The sequence below is a fragment of the Onychomys torridus genome, chromosome 5 (genome assembly GCF_903995425.1).
Source record: "Onychomys torridus chromosome 5, mOncTor1.1, whole genome shotgun sequence".
Classification (NCBI taxonomy): domain Eukaryota; kingdom Metazoa; phylum Chordata; class Mammalia; order Rodentia; family Cricetidae; genus Onychomys; species Onychomys torridus.
The window spans coordinates 136539311-136560741 of record NC_050447.1 but is presented as its reverse complement, the minus strand read 5'-3'; the positions used below and the strand labels follow the sequence as shown (position 1 = coordinate 136560741).

At 44.2% G+C, this 21431-nt stretch overlaps 1 protein-coding gene across 3 annotated transcripts in view; it reads right to left on the bottom strand.

Annotated features, from left to right (window-relative positions):
• The window catches only part of Cdk20 (cyclin dependent kinase 20), a 61675-nt gene extending 40867 nt beyond the window's left edge, over window positions 1-20808 (bottom strand). The window contains exons 1-10 of one of the 3 annotated variants that reach the window (XM_036187013.1): window positions 20529-20808; window positions 20104-20217; window positions 17259-17447; window positions 16950-17071; window positions 16740-16802; window positions 16049-16172; window positions 15590-15745; window positions 14630-14823; window positions 14313-14501; window positions 12120-12386 (exon numbers count right to left, since the gene is read on the bottom strand). In XM_036187013.1, the coding sequence (XP_036042906.1) occupies window positions 12194-12386; window positions 14313-14501; window positions 14630-14823; window positions 15590-15745; window positions 16049-16172; window positions 16740-16802; window positions 16950-17071; window positions 17259-17447; window positions 20104-20217; window positions 20529-20603 (1419 nt within the window). In that variant the 5' untranslated portion in view covers window positions 20604-20808 and the 3' untranslated portion in view covers window positions 12120-12193. Of the gene's footprint in view, window positions 1-12119; window positions 12387-14312; window positions 14824-15589; window positions 15746-16048; window positions 16173-16739; window positions 16803-16949; window positions 17072-17258; window positions 17448-20103; window positions 20218-20528 lie in introns of those variants that run through there. The other 2 variants (XM_036187014.1, XM_036187015.1) reach the window with 2 other exon arrangements.
• Window positions 20809-21431: the final 623 nt, after the last annotated feature.

Sequence of the window (21431 nt, the reverse complement as noted above, 5' to 3'; positions counted from 1 at the left end):
ACATAGACAAATGTCTTTTTTCCTTTGTAGCTTCAAGATTTTGGGACTTGGTAATGAGCATTTAATGAACCTGACCTACCCTCTTGATTTCTAACATGAGTGAACAATCCAGGGCTCTAAACTTTACAATGCAGAAATGGTTTATACACGTAGACATAAAAATCTAACTTTAGAAAAACAAGTAATGGTGTTTCTTCCTCAATCTCTCTCCACCTTGTTTTTTTTTTGAGACAAGTTCTCTCACTGAACCTGGAGTTTGCCCTTGTGGCTAGGCTAACTAGCTATTAAGTTCTGGGAATCTGTCTGTATTTGCTTTCCCAGCTCCAAGATTACAGCCATGTACCATGATGTTCAGCTCTTTTGCTTCAGGGCACTAGAAATTTGGACTAAAGTTATGAACTTTGTATGGCAAGCCATCTCTCCAGCCCCAGATTTTCACCTCTCTCTGCTCTCTAATTCTCTCTATAACCATGAGATTCTGTATGATTTACCTGCATGTTTTCAAACAACATCTTATTCCTCCATAGGTGCTACTTGCTGAAGAGTAGCCTGTTTGTTGCCAGTGTTAATTATGGTAATATATTGTGTAATCAAGTTAAGCTTGCCTGGGGATCAGAGGACAAAGCCAGCCACTATATTAAATATAGAGGTCAGGCAGTGGTAGCACACACCTATAATCCCAACACTTGAGATCTCATGCCTTTGCTTGGGAAGCACACATGCCTTTAATCTCAGGAAGTAGGATAGCAGGGCAGAAAAAGATATATAAGATGTGAGGAAACAGGAACTCGCTCTCTTGAGGCTGAGGATTTTGTAGAGGTAAGAACATGGCTGGCTTTTTCTGTTTCTTTGATCTTTCAGTTTTCACCCCAATATCTGGATCCCAGGTTGTTGTTTTTTTTAATTTGTAAGACAGTTTAGCAATTCATGTCACAGTTAATCATAATGAAATAACCAGCATGTGTCTGCCTAGAGTATATGCTATCCGTACACCTTAATAAAGCTTGAACACATCAAACTACTTCAACCTCATTATGGCCATCACTCTCTTGAACTCCCAGCTATGCTGCTGAAAACCACAACTCTGAAAGCACATTCCAAATGCCTGCTTAAGGACTCAGTGCATACAGAAAATGAGCTGCTGGAATGCTGAACCCTGGCACTTTAAAATCCTCAACAGCTGGCTGAAAGAAGCATACCTAGAGGTAATCTGCATTTAGCTCCTGAATAAGCTTTGTAATCAAAAGTAATTTGGTATGAAGCATATTGAAATGCCTCTCACTTGCATCAGGGGGGTTGATTTATTCAGGTGCCTACACAGCATGTGCTGCTTGTACAGTGGTTTATGTCCCGTTTCTCTATGATGCTGCTCCACTAGGCTGCTTGCTTGTGTTTTCACAGTGCTCAGAGGGTTCACTGACTCCATGGTTACTGGCTCATGGATTGGTGTGGGTTCTTTTGGTTATAGGGACTGCAGACAATGTCATCTATCAACTAGGAGTCAATCTTGCAATGATATCTTCAAGATACACAGGTGTCACGGATACCTCACTAAAGATGTCATTCATGACCCTGCACAAATACTTCCTCAATTCTAATCACATAAAGTGCCTGTGGCTCATATGCCACAGAGAGGCTTCTCAGGAGTGTATTCAGGAAGGAGAGAGAGGCTTCAGGGAAGTTGGGTCATTAAAAGTCACCACGTATCATCAAAGGCGTATGTACCTGCTATGTGCAGAACTCAAGGCACAAGAATGAAATGTCTCCATTTACTGCACCTCCATGAACTTCTCAGTATGTGTGAGTGTGTGAACAAAACATACTGGCATAGCCTGTCAGATCCCCAACCACAGAATCATAGAAAAAATGATTGTTAGGCTGAGGGTATAGCTCAATTGGTAGTATGCTTGCTGAACACACACAAAACCTCTTGTTTAATTCCCATAAACAAGATATGATGGTGCTTGCCTGTAATACCAGCACTCAAGAGGTAGAGGCAGGTGGATCAGAAGCTCAAGGTCATTCTCAGAAACCTCAGGGAGTTAGAGGTTAGCTAGCCTGTCACATGAGACCGTGCTTCAAAAAAAAGAAGAAGAAAAGGAAGAGGGGGCCTACTCCATTCTCACTAGGGATTTTGCTCAGCAATAGATCACTTGTCTCAAATCAGTGTCACCCCTAAATATCTCTGTCTTCTATCTGTGTTCACCAACACCTGAAGCTAGTCCAAACTACCATCCCAGGTCTGGACTCCCACATTTCCTCTGACCCTCAGATCACTGCCCACACTGTAAGAGGCTGCCCCCTAATGACTAAAATACAGCAAGAGCAAGCTGTCACAGAAGAGGGGTTAAAAAAACTGTTCTGTTTCTCTTCCTTTCTCTGCCCACCCCTTGATGACCCCACTCTGAGGAAGAAGAGACCCATAGGACAATGAAAGGTGTTTCCAGCCAACAGCAACTCCAGTGAGGTTGACCGTGAATCCTTTCTTAACCCAGATTTGAGATATTTCAAAGTGCCTTGTAGTTTTGATTTGCATTTCCAGACATGCTGAGCATTTTTCATGTATTATCAGCCCTTTACAGTTCTTTCTTGGAGAAGTGTCTATTCAAATCATTTGCTCGACTTTTATTAGGCTGCTTGCTGTTTGGGTGCTTCAATGACAGGTGTACGTCCCCACACTAGCTTTCTAATACTATTTTGTTGCCTATTTCTCTGTAGCCTGTCTTAAAATCAGGCTTTATAGTCAGGTGTAGGGTCATACACCTTTAATTCCAACATTAAGGAGACAGAGGAAGGAGATTTCTATGAGCTCAAGCCCGTCTAGTCTACGTAACAAATTCCAGGATAGCCAGGACTATGTAAAGTGACCCTGTCTCAAAAATAATTATAATAAAGTTTTTATGTTTCTCTTTTACTCAAGATTGCTTTGTTTACCTTTGTTCTTTTGTGCATCCATATGAATTTCAGGATTTTCTTTAAGTTTCTCTTTACATTAATTAGAAAGGCAGGGGAGAAGATGACATAGTGCACACGTGGAAATTAGAGGACAATTTGCAGGATTCAATTCTCTTCTTCACCATGTGGACTCTGGGGACCAAACTCGGATCATCAAGCTATAAACGTTTACCCAGCTGAGCCATCTTGCCACCCCAGGACTGTTTCTCTATTTCTGTGAAGAATTGCACTGATATTTTGATGGGGATTGTATTAAATCTATAGAGCACTTTAACTAGCATGGACATTATAAAATTAATTTCTCAGTTCATGACCATAGGAGGTCTTTTCCATCTTGTCTTCTTCTGTTTCTTTTTTCGATGATTTATAATTTTCATTGTAGAGAGCTTTAAAATCCTTAGTTAGGTTTATATATACATAGGTGAAGAGGATTGTAAATGGGGCTGTTTTCCTGATTTCTTTGTCACGGAGTTCATTATTGGTATCACATTTTTTATTATAATTGTTATAATTCTAGATTTTGAGTAGAGAGTGAGTTGTTTGTTTTGGGACAGGGTCTTACTGTGTAGCTTTGGCTAACCAAGAACTAACTATGTAGAGCAGACTGGCATCTCCCCCATCTCTGCTTCCTGTGTGCTAAGATAGCATTTGCACCAGCACACTTGCTGAAAACTAATCTTTAAGCCATGAACACGTGGCAGTGTTTTGTTTTGTTTTAAGTTTATCACCTTAGTCTCCTAAAATCATGAAAATGTTTAATGTTTTTCTAAGTATATGTTAGAAAGGAATTAGGTGAAATGGGGGAGTCAAAACTAGCAATTGAAGAAGATAAAGGACAAACTGAAAGGTCCCAAGTGAAAGTGCATAAAATTGACTGTTGAAATTGTTCCTAAGCATTCCTTTAGAAAAACAAAAATAAATTTACAATGGATAAGTACATTCACTAAGATGAATCTCAGGGTCAAAGTTCAAACTAAAATTTGCATCTATATTTTGTGGCAAAAAATATATGCCTACAATAATTTTCTATTTATGCTAAATTAAAATCCTGAGTTGAAATTTTTGTAGCACCTTGACTTGATGGATATTTGCTTAGCTCTAAATTGTTTTTTCCAAGCTTGTGATGTAGCTCAGAAGCAAAGTACTTCCTAATATGTGTAAGACCCTGGGCTTGATCCCCAATACCACATAAAGAAAAAATAAAAAGCAAGTTAAATTGCTTTTCAGGCACACATAGACATCTAGTGAGGTGATAATTGCTTTCTGCATAACCTGCAAAATTCATGAGGCCTTTGTCACTGTCAGCTTAAATGGGATCATCCATGGGGGTCATTAAATCTAAGCTGCTGTAAAAGCTTTCAAAGTGCTGCTGTTTCCAGCTGATGAGAGGAGCCTCTGCTTTTCAAACTTTCAGCATGACAATTATTTTTAATCTTTCCTCTGACCATAGCATAGATGAGACATTTCAGTGGAGACATGTATATGAAGGGTCAGAAGCCAGATGCCCATATGCATCACTATTCACTCAAGCTGTGTTCCACTGGTAGACATCCTCTGAGATGCCTGTTGTCCTTGGTTTGTATCTATTCTCTCAAATTTGGATGTATCTCAGAAAAGTCTATCTCCTTTTTTAGATTGTAAACTCCAGGAAATAGGGTTAATGTCTATTTGTGTCACTACTGCTCCCCCAGTACCCAGTGGATCAAAACTTCCTAATGCTGCTTGGAGTGGTGTTGCATTCCTTAAATGCCAGCACTGGTAAGGCTGATGCAGAAGGATCACAAGTTTGAGGCCAGTGTGGACAACCTTGTCTCAAAAGGGGGAGGGGGGGTAGCTCAGGAGTTAAGAGTAGTTGCTGCTCTTGCAGACCTATTTTCAGTTCTCAGCACCCACATGGTGGTTCATAATCATGGATATGATATAGAAATGTATGATATAAAATTATAGAATAAAATGGTAGATTATTGAATCTATTTTAATCCAAAAAACAACAGTTAATCTCAAAATATTTTACATTGGTATGGATTTCAGTTTATTGATATAAATTTAAAGTTAATTTTGTTATACTATATGTTTATTTCTACTCTTGTTTAAGATATTATGTTTATGCAACTCATTTAAAATTGTAGTGTATAGTTAAGAAATATAGATTAATAATTAGTCATCTATGATAATCAAATTTACAGTCATGTTAGTTAAGTTTTCTAGGTATACATAGATACGTGTTAGTTAGGTAGTTAATCTTCAAACACTTCAAAGACCAAGAGAATATGGCATTTAAAATGTTTTAAGAACTTAGACTTTTCTAGACAGTGAGACATGTCTGCTCCTGGCAGCACCAATTACTTCAAAGAGGATGATGGACATCAAAGAAACTCCACATAAAATTTGCTTTCTTCATGGCAAAAGTTAGCCATTTGGGCAAGAAACTGCTTTTGCCTGGACTGCTTGACAATATGTTGTGTAAACTGGACATACAGAACCCATAGGAAAGTGACCACTGAACTTGCCTAAACAAGGCAAGATGGTCTTTCAGATTCCTGCTTCACAGAAGATACTGCCAGACATTCTGCAGGACACAGAGGAAAGTGACTGATGAACTTTGCCAATAGGCAAAACAAGCCTTCAAAATTCCTGTTTCACTACAAAGTCTCCCAGAGACTCTAGGCTTGTAGGCTAAAGACGGATGTCCCTACATTACAGAGGAACTTTGGATGACTGTCCAGATGTCTCTGTCATTTCTAGAATTTTTGAAGTTGCTTACAATGTACTTCCGGTTACTTAGGTAATATTATATAGGTATATTTAGGTATATACCTTCTGGGGTCTTTAATAGAGTTGAAGACTAGGTAGTTATAGTTTTCCTTGGTTACAATAAGAGATAAATTAGAAATAAAATTTTAGACTCATAAATTTAGGATAGATGATAGAACATTTTCTTTAATTTTGCCAAATGCAAATAAACTAGATATTATAACTATAAATTCTTGCTTGATAACTGTTTTGTTATATATAATTTTACTATGTTAAAGTTAAAAACCTTCCTTTTTGATTAGATAGAAAAGGGGAAGTGCTGTAGGATGGTCTTTCTGTATGATGTGAAAATGTGTACTATTACTGGTTAATAAAGAAGCTGTTTTGGCCTATGGTAAGGCAGGATAAGAGCCAGGCAGGAAATCCAAGAGAGATACAGGGAGAAGAGGGAGGAGTCAGGGAGACATAATCCAGCTGCCCAAGGAGGAACAAGATGCCAGCAGACTGGTAATGCCATGGCCATGTGGCAAAATATAGTAATAGAAATGGGCTAATTTAAGATGAAAGAACTAGCTAGCAAGAAGCCTGAGCCACAGACCAAACAGTATGTAATTAATATTAAGCTTCTGAGTGATTATTTTATAAGCTGCTGAGGGCCAGGCAGGACACAGGAAAACTTTCACCTAAAACAGTGAGACCTTGTCTCAAAGAAAACAAAAACAAAAACAAGGGGCTCAAGAGGTAGCTCAGGGGTTAACTCTTGCAGAAGACCTATTTTCAGTTCTCAGCACCCACATGGTGGTTCATAACCATGGGTAACTTTAGTTCCAGGGAATCTAACACCCTCTCTCAACTCCAAGATCATAAGGTACATACAGGCAAAATATTCATACACATAAAATAAAATAAAAAGCTTAAAAAATAAATAAAGCCATTATTTGAGCCAGGTGTGATTGTACCACCTTTAACTCCAGCACTCAGGAGGCAGAGACTGGCAGATCTCTGTGAGTTTGAGGCCAGCCTGGTCTATAGCGTGAGTTCCAGGGCAGCCAGGACTATGCAGAGAAACCTTGTCTCTAAAAATCTAAATAAATAAATAAATAAATTTTTAAGTGTAAAAATAAAGCCAAAATTCCTAGTGAGGACCTGATTAGTATGTCAAGCTGCTCTGCTCTCAGGAAATCTCACTTTCCAGGGTCCTGTCCAGGCATCTACACTTCTCTAGAAGTCATTCCCAAAGACTATGGTGGTCCAAGCCCAGTCACAGAAAGCTGTGTGAGCCATAGTCAAGGCTCTGTACTCTATTCAAAATATACTGTGCTCCCTCTCTCTCTGCACTAGACTGTGCTGGATATGGCAGTACAGTGGGAGGCACATGAACTGGCTCTTTCTCTCAGTATATCATCTGGTGGAAAAGAAAGATGCTAGCCAAGTTATCACCCTAATAAACACATTAAGAGCTTGCTATGCAAGCATCAGAACTTGAGTTTGGAGTCCCATGTCCTTGTAAAGACCAGCTGTGGTAGTGTGTGTCTGTAAGCCCAGAACTGAGAGGAGGAGGCAAGAGGAAGCTGGAGCTTGCTGCCCAGTCAGTTTAGTTATGTGGTTCAGGAAAAGATCCTATCTCAAAAAGAATATGGTAGTGGTAAAACATTCAGTGTTGATTTCTGGCTTCTGCATGGTCAGCAGTGCACATACCTGCATACATTTTTTGCACATAAATATACACACAAAAAAAAAAAAACCACAAAGCAGACAGGTACTATGAACAACTAAACTGGCATATTATAAGCCAGAAACATTTTGTTCTATACATTCATCTAGATTTGGCTTTTGTTTGTTTATTTTGATACAGAATTTCATGTAGCCCAGACTGGCCCTGAACTTTCTATGTAGCCAAGGATTAACCCTGAACTTTTGATCCTCCTGTATTGGTGGAAATATTAAGGCAACTCCACATAGTTAAAAGGGAGGTTTATTGGGTTGGGGATTTAGCAAGCACAAGTTCCTGGGTTCGGTCCTCAGCTCCAGAAAAAAAGGGGGGGGCGTATTTTGGCGGGTAACTTACAAGTAAAGGGATAGGTTACAGGGTCCAGGAAAGGTGAAGTGCAGTCCAGTGGTATTCTCTGAAAAACTCTGCTCAGTCTATATCCAGCATCCAGGATCAAGGAACCAAGAAAGCCAGCCCATCTGAATCTTGGGTCTTAAGGGCTCCCGTCTCAGCCCCACTTCATAGGCATGGCAGTTATTGGAAGCCTAATTGGAGGTAGTACTTCCAGGTCAAAGCTGGAACAGCTACCCTCTACACTCCTGCCTCCACCTCTCAAGTGTCAGGATTATAAGTATGCACCAGCAGGTTCACTTTATGTAGTACTACAGATTAATCCAAGGCTTTGTGGATGGTGAGTAGGCATTGTACCAAATGAGCCTCATTCCCAGCCCCATTTCCTCATTTTTCATTAAAAATGCCATGATGGAAAAGCAGAAAAATATTTCTCACTCAAAAGTAATAACACAAAGATGTGATCCTAAAGGTATACATATACATATGCATTTCATATATGTATGAAACCATAACCCTGAAAAGTATGTATATGAAGAATGATCCAGGAAAGGATACATATATGAAGAATGATCCTGAAAGGTACATGTGTATGAAGCCATAGCCCTGGAAAGTATGCATTATGAGAAATTATCCTGGAAGATACACATGTGTGAAGATGTGATCTGCGAAGTATGCATGTATGAGGAATGATACTAAAAGGTACACAGGTATGAAGCCATGATCCTATAAGAGAAGGTAAGCATACTACTCTTTGGTGAGCTACTATTACATTGGCCTAGATCATAGTTTCCCCAAGACCTAAATAAAGATGAGCAGAAACAAATGGCTCTGGCATTACCAATTCTAAAGACTACCACCAGCAGGTATGGAGTGATGGCCCAGTGGTTAGGAACACTGACTGCTCTTCCAGAGGACCCACATGGCTGCTCACAACCATCTGTAACTGCAGTTCCAGAGGACGTGATGCCCCCTTCTGACCTCTGCTGGCACCAGACACACACGTGGTACACAAACATCCTTGCAGGCAAAATAATAGACTCATAAAAAGGAAAAGGGTGTTAGAGAAAAAAAAAAAAAAAAAAAAAACAATAACCACTAGGAACAATCCCCAGTATGAAGAGAAATAGAAATGGTAGGAAGAGTTGGGGTGGACAAGAAGAAACCAAGATGTTTCAGAGTGGCAGGTAGCCCAGGAGTGATCTACTCATCATGTAGGTGGCTCTTATGTTCTTGTCAAAGCCCCTATCTCATGGACGATACACGGTGAGTATTTGTCCCTATTTTCACCTTAAGGTGGTAAAAATAGCAGAAATATCAGCACTGAGGTCAGTTTTCCACAAGCCCTCCCCATCCCTCTTTTGTCCTACTGTCCCTCAGTCCCACCCCTTGCAATGATCAGTTCCACTGTTCTGGGATGACCAGATTCTGACAAGGTCCCCAGGGACAGTACTCTAATTTATCCTGAAGGTGGCAGCCCCCTTTGATGGCTTTGAGGCCCCTGTCTCTGAGGAGATGGCAGCCTAAGGTGGAAACTGCCCTGTTCAGGCTGTGCCTATCTAAGTCACATGATTTGGTGTAGTAGGAATGACTTCCTGTCTTCTAGGCCTCTTAGGGTTCAGAGAGTTTAGGAAATTCATCTGCTCCTTTCCGTCTTCCCACGTCCTTACTCAAGTCTCTAGGGCATGCAATGTAGATCACATCACACAAGCCGATGGCGCCATCTACTGTCTGCATATTCTTACGCCTGTCCCTATTATCTGGCTGAGCCTCATGGCAACTGGAAACTCCACATTTGCTTTATCTGCCTGTCAAATCCATCATACAGAAACAGGAATTGTCATTCATTTTAAATCAGCATTTAATTGTATTTGCTGTCTAATAAAATTGCACCTAACTTTGGAGATACATCCTTCATTTTTTCCGGTTGACACAGAGGTGGCCAATCTCAACCCATCTGTAGATTCACATCTCATCAGGGAGCATCAAGCCAGGTATAGAAAAGATCTACGCAGGAAAATCCCCAAGAGGGTCAGAATGTTCCCCGAACCACCACAATCCTCACATCAGAAACATTTCAAAATTAGATGAAACTCAAAAGATACCTAAAGGCTGTAGAAGGAGAATGCTTTCCCAGTGTACCTCAAGGGCCTGCCACTGTCCCTATGCTACCTGCTCTTTGACATTCTCATCTATATGCTGGCTTTGGTCCCCTCTTAGCTGGCTGGATGCTGTGTTTTCTAGGATGCAGAGCAAAGCTAGCTCTCTGAATCTCATGGGTTTACCCCAGGATGGGATGAGAGAGGAAGTCACTTCAGAATCTTTTTTTTTTTTTTTCAGAATCTTATATAAGGCACCAAATTAGTGGTGATTGTGTAGTAATTTCCTCCAAAATATAACCCTCCCTCTTAAAGGGAGGCTTGTAAAGACACATGATGCTCTAAGGGGAAGCAAAACATTCCATCCTACAAGGAATTGATTAAGCTCAAGAAGTAAACAACTCAAAGGCTTCAGTTCCCTAAAACCTGAAGGTTGTGAAGGGTACACCAGCTTTCCAGGTTCCATGAGCTGTCACCCATTCTGGAGTGGGTTTGGGAGTAATTTAGTCATTTCTGCTTCTGTAAGTAACCCCTCACTCATATTTCTGTAAATAACCCCAATGTCTTAGAGTTTTTATTACAGTGAAGATACACCATGACCATGGCAACTCTTATAAAGAAAACACTTAACTGGGGTGGCATACAGTTTCAGAGGTTCATCTATTGTTATCATTGTAATGGGAAACACTGGTGGTGTGTGGGTAGATATGGTGCTAGAATAGGCGCTCAGAGTCCTACATCTTGCAGACAACAGGAAGTGCTCTAAAAGTCATATTGAGGGAAGCCTGAGAAAAAGAGACCTCAAAGCCTACCCCCATAGTGACAAACTTCCTCCAACAAGGCTATGCCTACTCAACAAGGCCACACCTAATAGTACCACTCCCTGTGGGGGCCATTTTCTTTTAAACCACCACATTCCTCTCCCTGGCCCCGAAATGAGGATAGTCATATCATAATGCAAAAAAAAAAAAAAAAAAAAAAATGTATTCAGTCCAACTTCAGAAGTCCCCATAGTCTATAACAGTCTCAAACTTGTTTCAAAGGCCAAAGCCTCACCTGGTGGTGGTGGCACATGCTTTTAATCCCAGCACTCGGGAGTCAGAGCCAGGCAGATCTCTGAAAGTTCCAGGCCAGCCTGGTCTACAGAGTGAGATCCAGGACAGGCACCAAAACTACACAGAGAAACCCTGACTCGGAAAAAAAAAAGAAAAAGAAAGAAAGAAAAAGGCAAAGTCTCTTCTGAGATGCATGGCAAGCTCTTAACTATAATCACCCTGTAAAAATCAAAATCAAGGGGGCTGGAGAGATGGTTCAAGGGTTAAAAGAACTGACTATTCTTCCAGAGGACCCTGGTTCAATTCCCAGCACCCACATGGCAGTTCACAATTGTCTGTAACTTCAGTTCCTCAGTATCTGACACCCATAGCAAAATACTAATGCACATAAAAAATAATAAATTTTTAAAAATTAAAATCAAAAGGCAGGGGGCTGGAGAGATGGCTCAGAGGTTAAGAGCACTGCTTGCTCTTCCAAAGGTCCTGAGTTCAATTCCCACATGGGGGCTCACAACCATCTGTAATGAGATCTAATGCCCTCTTCTGGCCTGCAGGGTTATGTGCAGATAGAACACTGTATATATAATAAATAAATAAATCTTAAAATCAAAAGGCAGATCGCATACTTCCAACATAAAATGGCACAGGATATGCATTACCATTCCAAAATGTAGGGAAAGGAGTGTAGTGAGGACATACTGGACCAAAGCAAAACAGAAAACCAGCTGGGCAAACTTCAAACTCTGAATCTCCACATCTGATGTCAATATGCTCTTAAAATCTCTAACTCCGCTCAGTTTTATTGACTGCAACACACTTTTTCTTAGGCTGATTCCACTCCCTGCTCTCCTTGGCTCTAGCATCCCATGGCTCTAGCATCTCCAACATCTTGGGTTCTCCAAGGCAATCCAGGCTTCAATTTCATAGCTTCACACAACGGCCTCTCTAAGCCTCCATTCAGGGACACCCCTGACACATACTTAGCCTCAGCAGCTTTATTGCATAATTCCTTTCTTCTTCTATCCTTAACTCTAAATCCAGAACCACATGGCCAAAGCTGCCAAGTTCTGCTGCTTGCTGGGGCTGGAACACGGCCCCTCATTCAATTACATCTTCACTAGTTTTCTGTCTTTCACTGCCTAAGCTTTGCTGTCCTGAAACTTGCTCTGTAGACCAGGCTAGCCTCAAACTCAGAGATCTGCCAGCCTCTCCTTCCAAGTGCTGGGACTGAAGGCACGAACCATCCCCTTTGGTGCATTCCCTTTCTTTCAATCCTCCACACCCAGCAATGCTGTTTCACCAAGTTGAACTTTGGCGATGTTTGTATCTTGGTCTGTTGTTGGTTCTCTAGCTGGGGTAAATAGATGTTTTGTTCTTATATCCCCAGGAACAGTGTCACAAAACAGTGGTGGAGACCAGGAGTCATAGGCAAAGCTGTCACCTGTACGAAGCCTCTCTGCTCTAGAGAATGAAGAAAGAGAAGGTGTGAAGTTGAAGACCAGGCAGACACTATTTCTAAGCAACCAGAGGGAAAACCCAGAGGTCAGCTAGTTTATGTCCTTGTCTCTCTCCTCTTCTCTTTTTTCCTCCTGTCTTAGATCATTGTTAATGCTGAAACCCACTCCCACTGTTAAAAGTTCCTGCCATTCACAAGCACATAAAGTCATTAGTACTTTCCTTCTCCTTTCAATTTTATTCTCTTTATGAATTTCATTTACCCCTGAAGCTTGCTCTTGTCATAGGAGCACAGCTCTTCCAGTCCCTCCATACCCTTAAACCCTGACAGAAAGATCCTGTCTCTCTCAAGTTCCATTCAGAGAAAAGAGTTTTCTCAATCCCAAGCATAGCCTCTGACCACCTGCTGAGGATGGGCTGGGATTCTCTCAAGAGCCCTGGGATGGGCCAGGTGCACCTGCTGAGTGGATGGAGGTGGGGCTCCAGGCCTCCAGAAGGAAAGAATTCCCAAATGAAAGGGATGTGCAAAGGTCAAAGGACAACTTTTGCACATGTTCTGCTGTTTGTATTGTTTCACTGAATACCTGGTTATCACTGTGCAATGCAGAGTTAGAAAAGGTTTTGCAGAGATCACTGAAGGCACCAGTTTGTAAATCACCAAATGGACTACCTTTATCAGCCTGTACCTTAACTGTTTCCAAACAGCGTCCAGACACAAGTTGTCACCTGTGCATACATAAGAGCTACAAGAAACTAATGGATCCTGACTAACCTTAGAGTCTACAAAAGACGTGACCAGAGAAATAAATGGAGGTTGGATTATGAAGACATCAAGATTTTCTGAGCACAGTATAGTGTAAATCTGTTAGTCACCTCTGTGTCCCCAATACTCACACAACAATCAATACATGTTAGGTCTAAAACAAACATTTTAAGAATATAATGTGTCTCCTATGTGTGGATATTATATACATGCTTACACATATACATATATACACATATACACCTTTTTTTTTGAGACAGGATCCCCCACTGTAGCCCAGGGTGACCTTCCATTCTTGAGAACCCTCCTATCTCAGACCCCTGAGTGCTAGGGTTACAGGTATATGCCATAACCACTAGCATATTTTATTAGGTATATATGAATAATGGATAGTTAAGAGTCTATCTAATCAATTCCTGAAACAATATCCTGTCTTAGTTGTTATATAACCTTGTAGTAAACCTTACTACCTGCTACACAAGTCCTCTCAACATCTGTCTGCTCCCTCCTCTTGGTCCTTGACATCTCAGTAACATTTAGACCAGTGTCTCTCAATTTATGGGTTATGACCCCTTGAGGTCGAACGACCCTTTCACAGGGATCTCATATCAGATATCCTGCATATCAGATATTTACATTATAATTCATAACAATAGCAAAATTACAGCTATGAAGTGGCAATGAAAATAATTTTATGGTTGGGGGTCACTACAACCTGAGGAACTGTATTAAAGGGTCACAGCATTAGGAAGGTTGAGTACTATTTTAGACTCATCTTTCTATACTCCTATGAAATAGAATCAACAAGCTGGCTGAGTTACACTGGAGTTTATTTACTGAATGAATTCCAGGAATGCCTGCTTCAAATCTGCACAGCAGACTCTGGCTCACCCTTATCCTTCTGAAAAAACTGACTAATGACGCAACATGTGGAAAGTGTGCTTTGGGAGCCAGACTGTCCGTCTCTGGGCCTCAACTTCCAGACCCTGACTGGTGAGCACTCAAGTCACATGGATGGCACAGGAAGCCTCAGGACCAAAGTGGCCCTGACTGGAAGCACCTTCTGAGTGACTGACACCCTAATAGAAACAGGCAGAAATACTCAGGGCTTTTATATGAATCTCAAATCCTGGCCCAGAGGACTCAAAACCAAACCAAAGCAAGCCTACCTTCCTAGCTGTGCAAGGTACTTGAGCAGGAGACAGAGCCTAGAGAACCATCTCCAAGGTAGGTGACACCACTGAGTGGTAGCCCTGGGGAAGGTCACAGCTAGTAGTTTCTGGAGGCTGCGAGTCTTGTTCTCTGCTGGGCTGGACATCTTCATGGTTCTGCCTCCTGGAGCCCAGCCCTCAAGCAGGCTAAGGAGTAAGGACAAGGTGTGGTATGTATAGCCTTGGGGAGGCTATGAAGGCAAATGAGGAAGAGGCAGAGGAATGGCTGTCTAGGTGCTCCTGGGGCAAGCAGCAGAATTGGGTGAGCATCTCACCCCTCTGGGATGAAGGGCCGAATCAGCTCTGGGTTCAGCAGTGACTCCTCAAGAGGCCGATCCACATGGAAGTCATGCACATGGGGAGGGCCTGGGTGAGCCTTGGGTGCAGGTCCCCCTGGGCGCTGAGGAATTGGCAGCTCAGATGGATGAGCAGGCAGAGGAGCTGTGAAGAAGTATTGATGCAGGAGGGCCTGGGGGTAGCAAATAAAGGTCAGTAAAAGAAATCCAGTCACTACCTGCCCCCAGAATCATTCAGCTGACTCAGCAAACCTTGCCTGTGTGCCTGTCTGGAGCACTATTCCAGTAGCCAGGAACATGGCAGTGAGCTTAAAAGCCTTGCCAACAGAGGAAGGGGCAAAATGCACAGTATGTCCTCAGCAATAATGATAGCTTTGTTGGGTAGCTATTTCCTCCCAATTGAAACATTCCCTCTGGGCAGGAGGCTCCTTAAAGACTCAGGAAGTAAAGGAAACTCACAAGTCCCAGGAAGCACCTGAAACTGTGACTAGACTCAGGTCAGATTTGTTATCAGTGTCTATCTGGAGTGAACAGACACTTGTTCATGTCTCCCAGAACAAGTTATACAATAGAGCTGGGGAGAAAGGCTGAAGACCAGAGAGATGCTGCAGGATTTGAAGGGTTAGGACACAGGAGCACAAGCCCAAGGAAAGGAGCAAGCATAGGAGGGATAAGGACATGAGGAGCATCAAGTAAGAGGGAGACAACTCCAACACCTGTAACTGCATGAAGGAACCACTGACAGAGAGGTAAATGGACAAGTCACAGAGGGCAAGGTCACTGGCTACTCTACTGAAGCCTCCTAAAAAACACCCTATTGTAAAGTCCCATCTCCTGGGGTTCTAGTCCATCACAGATTCTGAGAGTCACTGACTTGGCAGGGTCCCATGGCTACTGAGGGCAGAGTATCAGAACAGTGACCACAACCTTGAACCTTACCTGGGAGGCTGTAATACGCTGGTGTGGAGGGTAGAGGAGGAACTGACCCAGCAGGTCCAAGGCCTGGAGAGAGGCATCAGGAAGGACCTCCTCCAGGGGCACTGGTGCCTGCTCCTTGAAGGAGATCTTGTTGTAGTCAGGCAGCTCTGTGATCTCCTGAGCCCAGAAGAGGAAAAGGCAGTGAGAGCAGCCCCTGCCTTACCACTCCCAATGCCTCAGGTCACGGCTCACCATCACCCACACATGTTCTCCTTTAGCCCCTCTAACCCTCTCTAAGGCCTGCTCCTTGCCCAACTTGCTGAAATGCTACCCAGACAAAACCTGGCCCTCCTGCAGGGCCAAGAAAGTGATCTTCATTGGTCAAGGGAGGCTGGGGCCCTGGAACATCTGCATAAGGAGTCACTTCCTACTGGGGAATGGAGCACACCTGCCCCCTCCCCAGCAATGGCTGCTACTAACCGGCCAGACTCGAGGACTGGGGGTGCCCAGGATGCGAAGCACACAGCAGAGTTGCTCGATGTCATTTTCTCCAGGGAACAGGGGGGACCCATTCAACAGCTCTCCCATAATGCAGCCCACAGCCCTGTGGATACAGATCTAAGCAACTGGACATCTCACACATGGGTGATCAAGCTACCCACAACAGCATTGACACCTCATGCCAGGTCAAGGTCCAGAGGTTTCTAGTGCAGCCGTTATTACTCCCCCACAGACATCAGTTCTAGAACAGAGCAGCCTCTGACAGCGCCAATACAATTAGAGCCTCATGTCTGGGACACCCAGCTCCTCCTCCATTTTGGGGGACAGAAACGCAGAACAACCCAAACCTTAGACCTCTGAATACCACAAACTATCTCCCTAGTCCCCAAAACTGCTGAACCTCCATATCCAGGGACACAAGCCTCACTCTAGAGCACCACTGCCTTATCTTCAAGTCAGATACCTAAACATACTACATGCCTTGTACCTCAGACCACCTCACCCTCCATTCCCAGAAGCCTCCTGCCTGAAACTACCACTCTCCTAACCTTCCCCTAACAAACTCAAAAACATCAGGGTGAAGAACACAGATCCCAAGCTGCTCAGACTAGTCTAACCAGAGAGGACATCACCACGGCACACATTACCTCATCTACCCCAAGTGTCTCACCATAGGTCAACGCCCTGGTCATACTGCCGAGCACCATACAGGAGCTCAGGAGCTCGGTACCACCTGGGAGAAAAGGGTTTGAGATCACAGGTGGATTATTGTTCTGACGAGAAGCTACAAGTTCATCCCAGCCCCACAGCCCGTGCCTGGACAGAAGGTACAGAGGTGTCTTCCCCAGTGAGAGGACTGGCAGGGATACAGCCCCACTACCTGGTGGCCACCTGATGTGTGTAGAGGCGACCACCATCTGGAGAGAAGACCCGGGCCAGGCCAAAGTCAGCTATCTTGAGCTGGCCTGAGGCACTGATGAGCAGGTTGGCAGGCTTCAGGTCCTGTGCATACAAAAGGAGGCATCAGTCTCCCCTGTACCTAGACAGGGTTTCAGGACAGGGAAAGGGGCAGCCAGGCCACCATCTCCTCTAAAGCCACAGCCCTGGCTGCCTACCTTAAGACCCTCTGACTGCACCCTCTTCAAGGATTAGCTTACTCTAGCCCACCACAGCCCATATTGGTACTGACCCGATGCACAATGTTGTTGGCGTGGCAGAACGCAACACCTTTGAGCAGCATCTGCAAGTAGCTCTTGACCTGTGCTGGGGCCAGTGGCCTCTGGGCATGGCGCACCACCTCTGCCAGGTCTGACAGCATGAACTCGAAGGCCAGCACAAACCCTGCACCATGTGGGAACACAGCCTTTAGCTGAACCACCTGAGGGAAGAAATCCTATCAGGCTCTAAACCAGTGGTTCTCAACCTGTGAGTCTCAACCCCTTTGGCAAACATCTATCTCCAAAAATATTTACATTATGATTCATAATAGTAGCAAAATTACAGTTATGAAGTAGCAATGAAATAATTTTATGGGTGAGGGTTATCACAACATGAGAAACTATATTAAAGGGTTGGAGCATTAGGAAGGTTGAGAACCATTGCTCTAGACTCACCTCCAGACCTCCTCTGCTCGTGCCCCACCATCAGCAGTACCATCAGCCAGGCACTGACAGAGGGCCAGACAAGCAAAGATGGCCAGGAAACGCAGGGTTCATGGTGCTCTGCTACCCAGAGACAAGGTAGTCTCTACTCTAACTCTCCACTAATAATCAGGGAAAAGGTCAGAAGGTCACTTAGTGGGCAGCAGCAACCCACTGCTCAACCCAGCCCACTCACCTGCAGATCACCTGGAGAGGCGCATAAAGCCTAGCACCCTGGGGACAGAACCAGGGATCACAGCTTTTCTGGGACTGGGACAATGAAGACACATCACACACAGTAGCTCCCAAAGTCTTCAGGCCCAGGCTACATAGCACAGGGAGCTGGATGCAAGGACTCAGAGGAGCTTACAGAACAGGAAGCAGATGACCACAGATAATAAAGGGAATATATGTCTAGGCTCTGTAAGGTGCAGGAAGAGAGGGCAGTGTGACTGTGAGAGAGCAGAGGAAGTATGTATATATTATTAGAAGGGTTCGGTCAGGAGTAAACCCAAGGAGGAGCCAGTTATGCAGATGTCAAAGAAGCAGGTCTGAGCAAGGAAAGCAGAAAGAGCAAGGCCCTAAGGCTAGCAGAGATGGCTAGAGGGACAAGAAAATAAGTGTCTTTTTGGAACAGTGGGGAGGAAAGGACTTGAACTCACTATGCAGCATAAGATGACCTGGATCCTCCTGCCTCCACTTCCTAAGTGCTGGGATTATAGGTATAAACCACAACATCCAGCTGATGAACACTGCTGTTCTGTCCTGTGCTCCTGGAACCTAGACAGATGTTAGTCCCTGAAGAGACACCTAAGAAGTGGTAGTTAGTGAAGAGGATGATAAAGGCCGGGGACAAATCTATTTTTTTACATATGTCTTTGTGTGTGGATGTATGTGTGTGCATGAGCATGTGGAAAACCGTGGCTGAAGTCAGGAGTCTTCTTTAATTGCTCTCCACATTATCTGTTGAGGCAATGTCTCTACTGAATTCAGAACTTCATCAATATGCTAATCTAACTAGCCAGGTTGCTCCAGGGATCCCCCATCCAGTACCTTACAAACATTTGTCTCACAGGTGGGGTACCACACCCACCTGGCATTCACCTGCTTAACACTGTCCACTGAGCCATTCCCCCAACCCCCTAGTGCATTTTTTAAAATGAAAACTTTGGGCTGGAGAGAAAGTTCAGTGGTTAAGAGTACTTGTTGCTCTTGCAGAGGTCCCAGGTTTGGGACCTCTCAAACCATATAGTAGCTCTCAACCATCCATAACTCCAGTTCCAGGGAATCTAATGCCCTCTTCTGACTTCCATAGGCACCAGGCACACACACTGTACACACACACATATGCAGGCAAAATGTTCATACACATAAAATTAAATATTAATTAATTAGTTAATTAATTAAAATGGCAACTTCAGATGGCTGGCAATCATTAGCATCCTTATGGACCTTGCACCCCTGTCCCACAACACAGGCTGTCTGGAAAGACCTTTAATTTTCAACAACAAAACAGAAACATCTTATTGGGTTTTTTATAGTAAATAATCATTGGACAAATTAAAACATACACCTACATTCAGATAGTACACAAATTATACAGGAATAAGAAATGAAAATATATCTCATCTACAGTCATTCCTGAAACACACACCATCAGAATTCACAACACACTAGCACACAGATATACACCAGGTATGTGACCTCCTACTGATTCCATTACACACATATTCTCAGGAAACAGACTGGGACCAGTTCCTCAGTGCCACTGGTCCTGTGCACAGGTCAGGACTTTTAGGAAGCCCCAGGGAAAAGTCTTCACTGGATAGCTGAGGCCCCATGAACTGAGTGAGCCTGAAAATGAAACATTCCCCTTGCTTAACAAATTCCTGAAACCTACTTTGAAAAGCAGGGAGAACTCAAGTAAGCACATATAAAGCCTTTAACAGACCCGCAGAACAAAGTAGGGGCTCAGCGGGTACAAGTTACTGAGAAATTAGTATGGGGACATAATTTAGCAGCACAGCACCTGCCTAGCATTGAGAAGGAAGGAAAGCAGGAAGGTGGGGGGGGGGGGGGGACAAGAAGGAAAGAAGAGAGAGAAATCACAAAATAAAGGGAAATAATGAATGAATGTGTGAGCACTGAGTAAAGAAGAGGGAGAACGGGGGAGGGGAGTGAAGTACTCAGGCAAATAGTGGACCTGGGAGTATAAATAAGGGGTAAGCAGGCAGGAGCAGAGTGGGGATTGGAAAGGAATCCTTTAAAGTGTATGTAGGTGGGTAGGGAGAGATGGAAATGAGTGAAAGAGGGCAAGAAGCTATCTTGGAACCTGCCGCCCACCGTCTTGTCCACCGCAGCCCAGCCTGCCCACTGGAGCCCAGCCCCACTCACATACTGACTGTCCTCGATCTCCTGCAGAGCCTTGATTTCCCTTAGGGCCTGGTTAGGAATGCCATCTTCCAGCCTCCGCAAGGCCACCTTCTTGAGGGCAACGATCTCTCCAGTCTGTGCAAGAAGAGTGCAGACACTGCTAAAAAAAACCTTCGGCAAGGAAGGGCTGGGAGAGAACACACCACGAACAAGATATCTACAGAGATCCGCCCCTAGGTCGGGAATATCTAAACCGTCCGCTTGGGATGCGCTTCCGCAGTCCTGCCGCTGGAGATGGGATCACCACAGAAGGGACCAGACAAGCAACCAGAGACCCGGGAGGCCCTCGCACTGGCAGGTCTCAGCACTGAAAGGCCGCAGCTCGCGGCTTGAGGCAGGGGGAACGCAGCGGGCACCCCTCGGACAGCGCGCGCGGCTGGCCTCACCTCTACATGCTTGGCTTTGAAGACGATGCCGTGGGCGCCCTCCCCGATGCGACCGAGGATGCAGTACTGGTCCATGTCAGCCAGCGGCGCCCAGAACCTCCACTCCGGGGATCCACCGCAGGACAGAGCGTGCAAGCGTTGCCTAGCAATAACGTGTCTAGCAGCTGCTCGGCACAGCACGTGACCGGAAAGACCCACGCTGAGCTCAGTCAGGAATTTGCATCCCCGCTAGGCAGCACTTTTCCAAGCCTTAGGCAGTCACCGAAAGATCTAACTACAAATCCGGCCACGGGGCCACGTGACAAGAAACGCTTCCGCGTGCGGCCGGGAGGGGCAGGGCCACGCAAGTGAAGGGTGTGTTCACGCGCTCAGGGGCGGGGCCGCTGCTAGAGAGGCTGGGGACATCCAGAAGCAGGCGGGAGTACCCCATGCAAGAATCTAGTCTGCCACTTGCTGCAGATGAGCCTCTTTGTAACTGACTCAAGCTAGTGTTGGAGTCGTGAAGAATTACTTGGGCCTCCGGTCTCTCCACTAGGTATCATGAATCCAAGTACCTTTTAAAAGAGCATACTAGGCCTGGGGATGAAGCTCCGTTGGTGAAGTGCTTGCCTAGAGTGCACAAAGCCATTGGTTTGATTCCCAGTTCCACATAAATTGGTCTCACTAAAGTACATATGCAGTCCCAATACTTGACAAGGTCATCCTCATCTACATAGTTCAAGGCAGCCTGTACTGAGACCTTCTCTCAAAATAGAGTGAAATGCCCAATAAATACGTGAAATGACGACCAGCATCCCTACTAACTATGAGAAATGAAATCAAACCACAATAAAGTATCTCACACTCTTTAGGACGATTATTATCAGGAAATTAGATGATAAACAGGGTGTGGTTGCCCTGCCT